This window comes from Anarhichas minor, unplaced genomic scaffold (genome assembly GCF_050575085.1).
Source record: "Anarhichas minor isolate MPS153535 unplaced genomic scaffold, ASM5057508v1 ptg000049l, whole genome shotgun sequence".
NCBI lineage: Eukaryota > Metazoa > Chordata > Actinopteri > Perciformes > Anarhichadidae > Anarhichas > Anarhichas minor.
The window spans coordinates 1207394-1217933 of record NW_027466495.1 but is presented as its reverse complement, the minus strand read 5'-3'; the positions used below and the strand labels follow the sequence as shown (position 1 = coordinate 1217933).

Genomic DNA, 10540 nt, shown 5'->3' with positions numbered 1-10540 from the left:
ACATATTTGATTTCTCTGTGTCATTCAACTGCCCCTCTGCTAATGCTGGTATATTAAAGTGGAGTCTTGAGATGACTGTGAGGACTTGAGGTGTGAACAATGTATTCAGTATTCTCTCAGTGTCCATGTCCAGCAGTCCAGCTCCGAGTACACAGCTTTTCCTCTCAAGAATGCAGCGATAGTGCCCCATTGTCCAAGGACACAAGCTGAATGACAACTACTTCGTTGCTTTAAAGAGCAGTGCCAGTGTTGTTATTTAACACGCCTTTTCTCATTTCTCAATTTGAGAAGTTTGACTGTATTCTCTGACATTCCAGGCATCCATTGGTTTCCATCAATTCCTGTACAATGTGAAAATCCAAACAATAAGCGCAGTTGAAATGTCTACCGTTCCACTACTGAGCAACTTCTTCCCACTGATGAAGACCATGTGATACAGTTGAAAGCCTCAGAAAAACATAGGCAGACCTTCCTTTGGGATGGGTTTGTCAATATGAGACAAACTTTTAAAATCAATTTGTGCTTGAACTTACAAAAGTGAATGCAGACTTGAAGTTCACAGATTTATGGTGGTATGATTGATGTTTATGGTGTTCCAAATTTGCAAACACTTGGACTTATATGGTCCAACTGTCTATTCTGGACAAATGTAGAGTTTCCAGTCTTATTTTTAAATACTGGGCCACTGCTCATTGTAAGCAGGCCAGCTCAAGTTGTCAGTGTCAAATAGAAAGTCCTTTAGGACTCATTTTCATGCCAGGCACAAACAGGGCCACAGAGAAAAGATGGAGGCACAGAAAGGGGCTCAGTTGGGTCACTGCCAAGGGCAGCCGTTAAAGCAGCCCACTCAATCCCCCCCCCCCACCTCTCCTGCAGAACAGTGCCACAGTGTTTAACTGCGCCAGACTAACTGAGAGAAGTTATTTATCAGTATATCCTCGAGGTCGTGCGGCAATCGCCCTGCGTTTGACACAGTCTGTAAAAGGTCACATCAGCAGACAGATAATCTGTGAGATAAAGAAAAGCATCTTCCATGCCAGCTCGGGGGGGGGGGGGTCTGGTAGGGAGAAGGGAGGGGTGTATATAAAGGGAGGCCAACGGGCATTCGCAATCCCACGGTCCGCCTGTGCTTCATCACCAGCTGCCTTCAACCCACAGCGAGCCTGCAGCCATGACGTTCAACGGAACCTGGAAGGTCGACCGCAGCGACAACTATGACAAGTTCATGGAGCAAATGGGTGAGTGTGTGTGTGTGTGTGTGTGTGTGTGTGTGTGTGTGTGTGTGTGTGTGTGTGAGAGAGAGAGCCTGAATGGGTCACCGAAGTCATGCTGTACTTCAGCTCCATTTTTCTGCTGAGTCCGGCCTTCTGATCTAATTCATGAGAGCAATGCATGTCACCGTGTCGTGTGTTTCCATGTAGTTTGACATCGCTGTGTGAGTATTACACCGAGCAGTGAGGTGTTGACAAGCGTGAGGTGTTTATGGTGCTACCCATAATAATAGCAGTAGCTAAATAAAGATCTTTCTTTGGACTTGGACACACTCCAATAGACTTGGAAAGCGGACGAGTGAAAACTTCTAAAACAAATTGAGTCTGAGATAAATTGTCATTTACGATTAAATTAAATTAAATTAAATTTCAGACACGTGGGTCCATATAAAAAAAATACCTTTTACCATTTACTTTCAATAAATAATCTTCATTTCATCCCGTAATTGAAGAAATCCAGCTACATGTTATATTTATTTTCTGTTTAAGGTATTAATATCATGAAGCGAAAGCTGGCAGAGCACGACAACCTGAAGATGACCATCGAGCAGACCGGGGACAACTTCCACATCAAAGAGTCCAGCACCTTCCGCACTAAAGACATCGACTTCACCCTGGGCGTCCCGTTCGACTACAGCCTGGCCGACGGCACTGAAGTCTCAGTGAGTGAACTAAAGTGGTTTCGGACATTATAAAACCAACAGCAGCAGGTGTTACCAATGATAATACAAATATACACAAAAGTAACAGAACATAAGAAGAGCACCAAAGAGCTTCTATGTATATTTTTAACCAGGGTACGTGGGAGATGGAGGGTGACATGCTGAAAGGCAAATTCACCAGGAAAGACAACAGCAAGGTCCTGACCACCACTAGGGCTCTGGTGGGAGGAGAGCTCGTACAGGTCAGTAGATCAAGATGTATTTCATCAATAATATGCAATATGCTCATTTGTTTTCTTTCCATAAACTAACACGCCTCTCTTTTTTTTTGTTTTTACCCCACGCAGAGTTACAACTATGAGGGAGTGGATGCCAAGAGGATTTTCAAGAAGCAGTAACCTTGTGTCTTCAGTTCATATTTTCTATTTTTATATAGATGACACAACATAGATCTGTATTGTTGTTTTTTCTAACAATGAGACATGGCTAAATCAAGCGTGTACTACGTCATACACCTCATAAATGTGGTAACATTTTCCAGAGTGCTGAGGGAGGAATAGCTTTTCCGAAGCGTCCCACTGTAAGTAGCGATGTAAAAATGTCTGGAAAGCGAAATGGCTTGAAGCGAACCTAGAAAAATAAACAGGTAATGATTGTTCGACTTAACGATATCCTACTTAACTACATGCAGCTGGGCAGGCAGGTGGACAAAATCAGATAATCAACTGAAGTATTCAGTGTGAGGGATGACGACGACTAAAGGAGAGTATAACAGAGAAAATCCGTCACCATGCCAGTGGAATGTGCCTTAATCTTAGCAACCAGTCTGCCAGAAGTGGCCAAAGTCTCTTGTGGTATCTAGCCATGCAGATAGTTTGGGTTTTTCTCTGCCAATATTTTTATATAATTGTCTCTGAGATGTATATTGCCACCCTACTACAAAAGAGGAGAACGGAATTTTGTTCGTGTTTCTCCCTAAAAAAATTCAACCGCGGCTTTGTCTTTTCAGAAGCCATGACCCAGTTGCTCATGATAATCCACAGAGCACAGTTGCCAACAGTTTCCAGAGGGAACTACTTCATTGGTACAATGTGGTTCCAATGAAAGCCGTCCTTGTGTTTGTGGATTATCCAAGGCAACGGGTGCTTTGTTTCTGGAGATGCATGCTACTGTTGCCTTTTTTTAAAAAAAATGTAATTTTCAACACTGTGAGCAACACCAAAGGAAATTCTTCCACCTCTACGGTGTTAGGGTGGACGCATGAATCTTAGACATGAATACCTCAAAATCTGGGCGAAAAAATGCCAAAAATATCAGCATGATTAGTTCCAGCTGGAGTAAGGATGGACCACAGCTACTTAAACTTGACTTCACCGTGCTTTTAACTGCATCAAAACAACCCCATCTAATCCCACACTGGACTGCATCCTTGTGATGGGAAGCAGTACAACATGACATAATGTATTAATGGTTCTTATATATTGTATTGTCTGTAACAATTAAACAATTTTCATGAATCACTTGTGTCTTGGTGTTATTTTCAAGTTTTTTAAAGAGGCAGTGTGTAGGATTTAGAGGCATCTAGTGGTGCAGTTTCAGATTGCAACCAACTGAATACCCCGCCCTCCACTTTCCAAGACCGAGGTAACGTGGGCCACCGAGTGCAAAACGGTGGTGTCTTTCAGGACCTTCGCACGCCTTCTTCAGGAGCAACGCAATTCCGGGGTTTACCGTGGTTTCTCAAGCGTGTCGGAGAACTCTCATGGCCTTCAGGTAATGTAAAAATACCAAAAGGCCCTCCCAAGACCCCGTGTTTGATTTGTTCATTCTGATCTACAGTAGAAACATTGCTGTTGCAACATGGCGGGCTCTGTGAAGAGGACCCTCTTTGTAGATATGAATGGCTCATTCTGAGCTTATGAAGGCACGATTCTTAGGTTCAGGTGATTATACACTAATGAAAACATAGTTATGGATATTATAGACCATTGCTGCCAATAGGTCCCCCAAACTCTTACACACTGGCCCTTTAATGAATGAATGAATTATTCAAGTGTAACTGTTGCTCCAAAGGTCTACAAACTTACAGGTCATGTTGCCTCCAAGTCAACTTTTATCAAGTGATTAAGATCAAAAATCCCGTCTTGTGATGACATTTTACGAGCATAATAAGTTCATAGTCGCTGTCTTGAATAAGGGAAGGATAACATTACCTCAGCGTTACAGACGCCGCTTTAAAGTCCCTCCTACATAGCCTGCAGCAGGGTCTTGTGCTGTCATGTGCTGGTCTTTGGGTGCTTGGGACATGAGGATTCCTCACATGATGACGATGAAGAACATGTTTCTTTCTTTGCAAATGGCGAGAGGAAAATAAAAGTATATGCATTGAGCATCTCTGACCACAAGAGGGCGACGTGTTTCTACTTTTACTTTTGAGTCGACCCATTAGATACTTCAGCACAGAATGAAAGTTGTAAATGTGATTTAAAATGTTTTTAAAACTCTTTTGGATTAGCGTTGAGTAGTTTTAGGAAAACAAATACATAAAGGTGCTGCTTGATGGAGAGCCTTTGCTGCTTGGGGTAAATCTTGGGATACTAGGGTTTGGAGTAATACTTGATCAAATGGGTAAGTGCTCCTCAATAGTTTTAACCAAATATCATTTGGCCCTGCTGTGTGTCTTCTTTTGCTGGATTCATGAAAGCCATTGCAGGATTTAAAATAGACCAGAAGATATCTTCCAAGCACATTTGATAACTACTAAAAAGGAAAGGTGTCATCCCCGCGGAGGCCCATCTAAACCTGGACAGCCTGAGATGACGTCTAGCATCAATCGACCCCCCCACTGAGGCCTGAGTGTCACCGTCTTTCATGGAGGTATAAACCCACCGCGCACTGGGCTAATCTGGTAGAGGCGGGGCTGCTTTGAACACCGGTTCACCCCTGAATCCACCACGGGGGAGTGGAGTCCTCTGAGACCCCTCAGATGCTGTGAGCCTGCAGATTTTAGTGCAAGGAGAAGTGGGTTGGTGGGTCTCTGATTCTTCTTATGCTTTCCATCTCAGCAAGACTGTAGTTGTGTCCAGTCTTACAGTTAATACCAGATGTGCTTTGATATACACTCAGCCCATCTTTGAAGAATCCACATGCATACAGTACATTTAATGTATACAGATGATTACTAACATCAGGATGTACAGTGTTCTTTTTACTCCACCACATTTATATTACACTGGTAGTTACTGTTAAGTACATTTACTCAAGTATTGTACTAAAGGACACTTTTTTACATTATATAGGGTTGTACATTTATCTCACATGTATAGTTACTATATTGTTTCAGATTAGGATTTTACATACAGAAATAGTTACTTTAAATGAAGTAAATTACGTGAACACTTCTTCTTCCACATAGATTTTACACTTAAAGTGGATTAAATGTATCAAATAGGTTCCTACAGTTTAAACACACCACGAGTGTAAACAGCAGTTGAAGTGTTTTGAATGCAGACCTGTGATGGTATATTGTACATTGCGGTATTGCCACTTTTACCAAAGTAAAGGATCTAAATACTTCTCTCAGCACTGATTATGGGAACAGTGTCCCGTGTACTGTAGCTGACTCCTGTAATGTGTCTTCATAACCTTTGGGTGGCGCTGTCGAACCCTTTATGTTCTGAGAGAAAGGGCCTTTGGTTGTTCTATGATGTCATCCTCAGTCAAGTTATCATATGACACACACCCTATTTGTACAGGCAGACACACACACACACACACACACTACATAATTATTGGATCTCTACTCAGATTATGAAAACAATATCTCTATGTACTTATCCAAGGAGTAGACTGGAGCAACATGAAATCAGTGAGAAACAGGGAAGTTGCGGGAGCGTTAGCCCTCAGTGTTTTGATTGCTGTGAGACCGAGGGAGCAGGGGCCCACTCAAGGGAGATAGAAGCCGTGGATGAGCGAGGAGGAGGAAAAACAGTGAGAGGTGGACAGAGAAAAGACTGAGAGTGAGAACGAGGGGAGCGAAGAGAGGACAGTGGAGGGAGAAAACACTCCATCACCCCCCCACACCTGCTGTGAAATCAAATTCACTGACTCACTCTCAAGTCGTCAGCTCATCTGAAAACTGTAACGATCACAAAGGACACCAACAGCGCGGTGGGGAGTGTCGGGGCTTTTGGTTGGGAAAGCTTTCCAGGAAGACAGAACCCCCCCTTATGGCCAATCACTGTTTAGACAATGACTGTGCAGACAGATGAGTCACCAGTTAGTCAGTGCTGCACACTCTGTGAACCTTTTCAAATGCCTTGAGACTTGCGGGCATTATTTCGGATTTATGCCGCTGCACATGCTCAGAAGCGACTTTTACCAACCGTGGGAATACGGAAGTGTTATTATTATGATAAGTACGGTAAGTATGACGATGATGAATTTAAGTTCAAGAAAAAAATGACCAAACTGTTCACTGAGGTCACTTCCTCCTATGCAACTATGAAAATGCTGCTGTTACAATGTCTTAATGTTAGATAATCTAGATGTATTATAGGTAAAACAATCAAGGTGCAAGATCCGAGGTTGGGAGCATTTCGATTGTTTCTCAACGGTTCTCAACATGTCGAAAGTGAGCCAAAAAACGCATTCTGCTTTTTTGAGGAGTTTCAGGTCACAGCTCTCACTTTGGCTATAAAAGGACCAGGTGGATCGCGGTACCCCCCCCCCCCCCATAGGACTCACACAGCTGTAAGCCTTTTCCAAGTCCACAAAACACAAGACTGGATGACCCCCATGACCCCAACAGCCCTGCCAGGATAAAGAGCTGGTCCGCTGTCCGCGGCCAGGCCGGGGTCCACTTTGCTCCTCCTGGATCTGAGGTTCTACAATCAGTCGGAGCCTCCTTTGCAGCACTTTAGAATACACTGCCCCAGGGAGGCTGAGCGGTGTGACTTTTAATTTGAAGAGGGGAAATCTCTCATTGGTTGAACTGCTGACAACATGTACGATTAAATTGCGACAAAAGGTCACAAGTAGACGTCTGCTTCAAAAAGTTTTGGAACTAGAGCGTTGAATGAATCACGGCACTGTGTGTAGCAGCACTGTATGATAGCACACCGTGCCTATGCCGGTAAGCGGTGGTCAATGTTTCACCGCAGTGGGCAAAGCAACACAGTAGATAGGGAAATGAATACAAAATACAGGCCTCGATCGTTCAGTGCCAAGCAAAAACAGACACATTTCAGCAAGGACATTTAGTCTGGGCACGCCGCGGCTGGAAGAGGACGGTTGAAACGGGACAGAAACACCTCTTTAATGGACTCGTCAAAGGGAGTAACACCATTACAAAGTGTTGCCAGTTGGGGCGTACGCATGTGATGCAGATATTCATCTATATGTCCCCTCGCCCCCCCCACGCATGCTCACACAGGCGCTTTTATCCCCCACTTTACTCCACTCTTGACACCCTGCGTGTAGCCCCTCCAGGCACGGACTGGAGCGCGTGTCATGTGAGAAGCCGCTGCGTGCCACCCGGTGTGACCGAGCAGACAGAAGAGAGCTGAGGCCGCAAAGACAGTTACTGAAATTGGCTGTGGCCTCTGTCTCAGGAGTAGCCAGCTTATGGGTTAGGCGGGCTATTCTTATAGAGGGCAGCGAGAGGGCTCCAGCTCCCCTGGTACACAAACCACTTTATAGGATCCCACATCATGTTTTTGATGTGGGGGAGGTGTTATCCAATGACAAGTGTGAGGGAAAGGAAGAGGAGCCTTACGCAGGTGGATTTCTTTGTGGGTAAAAAAAGGCAAGTTGTAAGTGCAGTCAAAATGTGAAAAATGGAAGTTTTAATTCTCTTAGAATATGGAGAGACAAGACTGCCAAAAGGAATCAATCGGTTGGTGGGAAAAAAAGAGGAAAGTTTTTTCACCTTTAATAAGTTGATGACATAAATCAAATCATTAAACTGCGACTTCTACTTAGCCCACACTCTTTTCAATTGGTCCACTGATGGCACGCACACACACACACACACACACACACACTTTCTACGGATTGGAGGTTAAATAATTATGCTGATATTTCTGTTTAGTCTTTGAGCATTTATGTAACTGATAAAAGATTTGATGATGTAATGATTTATGTTTTTAGCTCATTTGATATTTTTTTTAAGAGCTGTTTGTCAGTTTGGTTTGGTTTAAAAAAACACACAAAAACAACCCCCAAACTTAAAACAAACCTCACGAGGCACTATCCCAATCACATTCATAAAGATGAAATAATGTAATAACGACTGCAGGGATGACGTCAATCTTTAATGGCAGACGGCCTGAAATGTCTTCATTTAACATTTTCATAAAAACTCATTTTGATCACCTTTTTCTTTTTTTTGGTTTCAAACAAACAAACCCTCTGCAATTCACTGAAATACAGTTTCTCCTCACAGCGGCTAAAGTACATAAATATCAACAGTACTGTATGCATTAGGAAAAAGAAAAGAAGAACACGCACATGCCGTGAACATGCACAGAACACACAGGTATGGTATACTGAAACCATTGACAAAGGGAGGGATCACCATATCAATTTCCAGGAACTTCGGTACCGTACTGCTGGCAAAACACAAAAAGATCCATTCGTTCAAAGTTCCTCTCTGGATTTCACAGTGAATTATGCAGGTAAAACCGTATTCATATATCAGATACAAACACAAAAAGAAGCTCTAGAAAATTACCAAATGAATATACAATTAAACTTACAATAATACTTACAATGAATTATATGATGGGCATCTTCTAACCTTAAAAACATAACACCCATAAAAACACACACGCACACACACACACATCTTATAAATACTTGTTCTAATAAATTTGCTGCCACACGGCTTTAAAAAATGTCTGTAAAAGCAAAAACTGCTCCAGAAAATCAGTTGACATGATGTGCATATTATTATTATTATTATTATTATTCATTACAAACACTGACTATATGATTCAACCACTCCAATATGATTGTACACACCTGGGCTAAACATTGCAGGGAAGATTGTTTTTCTTGCAGTTTTTCCGTTTTTTGATCGTCACGTCACTGAAATGTGACTTGGCCTCATCAGAAAAAGTACAAGAGTCACCGTTTGTTTTCGTACGAATGCGACATGAATGAGGATTTTGGCGTCAAAATGTCACAGGAATATGATCACTCGATGATATGTCAAACAGCAAAAGACGTTATTGCGGGCCCAGAATACACACGATTACAAAAGATTTTTAGTTTTTTTTCTCCACACTCCAATCATCACTATGTAAATTTACAAAAGCAAGTTGAATCACGTTGGCTCCCTAAAAATAGACAAAAGAGACAAATTGCTTAAAGTGAATATCCTTTCAGATGCAGAGTGGCTCTTTGGAGTGACACCAAAAGAGACTTGCAGCAAAAAATAAAGTCACATTTCATAAGAAATCAGACTGAGGACTACAAAGCAGTCAAAAACGGAATAATTCCACTAGCCTAGATAGCTCTCCAGTGTAAAATAAAATGCCTTTGGTCTTTTGTTTCTGGATACTGTGCCGCTGTCCTCCCGCTACACAATGAAGGAGCAAATTCCTTATTATAGCAGGGCTCAGTTTGCCATGTTTTGCAGTCTATGGGGTAACTCTACCGTCACCGGCGATGGCTCATTCCTGTCAATGCCTCTTTTTTTTTAACACATCTGATTACCTCGAACTGCGACATGACGAGCGGGATCAGGTGTGTTTTTCCACACATTGGCTGCAACCAAAGCACATCAGACAAAGGACTAATATGTTTGCTTCATCAGGTAAAGACATCACACAAAGACACACACACATGAGCAACCCTAAAACCACACAGTATGTAGAAAAGACAAGAGCAAACCCACAGGACTGCTTTGGTATAGCAGGGCGACTTACCATTTTATAATGGCACAAAACAGGAAGGGCGAAAAGAAAAGAAAAAAAGTGTGGAAGTTTCTCACACACTTTTATCACAACATGAACCAATCAAACAGAACCATTTCAAACAGTCTTGATTACAAAAATACTTTTTTGTATTTCTTTAAAATATCTAGAAATGTACAGCATTGTTTTTTTTCTCACTTTTTTTTGTTGCAAAGTCATGCTTCAACATGTATTTAATAATCATAATAACATTAATATGAATGATATACAGAATAGTAATAATTATAGTCGTATAATAACATTACCCGGCAGCGCTTTAGACACACTTCTATACGTGTGGCCTTTGCGCAGTGACTGCATCAAATGTGTTTGCACTCCTCTGGTGGGCTGCCTTTACACTTGCATATACAGAATGCACAGCAAGAGACCTGCTACCGTTAGGCAGGCGATGCAGTCGACTGGTTAACAAAGGGTGTGTGTGTGTGCGCCTTTGTCGTGCACGCCCGGTGCATGGAGGTGTCAGAGGAGGTGTAGCCAAAGCGCTGCCGGTAAATCTTGAGTATGTAACAGTATAAAAAAGAGTTGGAAGGACTTAGGAGGGGGAGGGGGGGGGTTCGATGTGTGATGGAGGCTGGGGTCTAGAATGTCCTGAGGCCGCTGCTGCCTAAGAGAGAGACGGAGAGAGACA

The 10540-nt window shown here is 42.6% G+C and overlaps 2 protein-coding genes across 5 annotated transcripts in view; one reads left to right on the top strand and one right to left on the bottom strand.

The window, feature by feature from the left end:
* The first annotated feature begins 1171 nt into the window (after window positions 1-1171).
* Window positions 1172-2657, top strand: LOC142971764 (fatty acid-binding protein, intestinal-like). Its single transcript, XM_076112422.1, has 4 exons — window positions 1172-1238; window positions 1761-1933; window positions 2068-2175; window positions 2281-2657. Exons 1-4 carry the CDS (start codon window positions 1172-1174, stop codon window positions 2329-2331), a joined length of 399 nt encoding a protein of 132 aa, XP_075968537.1. The 3' UTR covers window positions 2332-2657.
* A 5577-nt stretch (window positions 2658-8234) lies between these two features.
* LOC142971674 (RNA-binding protein with multiple splicing-like) overlaps window positions 8235-10540 on the bottom strand; it is a 32152-nt gene continuing 29846 nt past the window's right edge. For 2 of the 4 annotated variants that reach the window (XM_076112292.1, XM_076112290.1), the window contains exon 9: window positions 8235-10516. The gene's annotated coding sequence lies outside the window, so the exon portion shown is untranslated. The remainder of the gene's footprint in view (window positions 10517-10540) is intronic. The other 2 variants (XM_076112293.1, XM_076112291.1) reach the window with 1 other exon arrangement.

Bases quoted from the DNA above. Each gene is read 5' to 3' on its own strand.
- LOC142971764 (XM_076112422.1), top strand. From the start codon at position 1,172: ATGACGTTCAACGGAACCTGGAAGGTCGACCGCAGCGACAACTATGAC. The intron at 1,239-1,760 runs GTGAGTGTGTGT...TTTCTGTTTAAG, and splicing joins CAAGTTCATGGAGCAAATGG to GTATTAATATCATGAAGCGA. The intron at 1,934-2,067 runs GTGAGTGAACTA...ATTTTTAACCAG, and splicing joins CCGACGGCACTGAAGTCTCA to GGTACGTGGGAGATGGAGGG.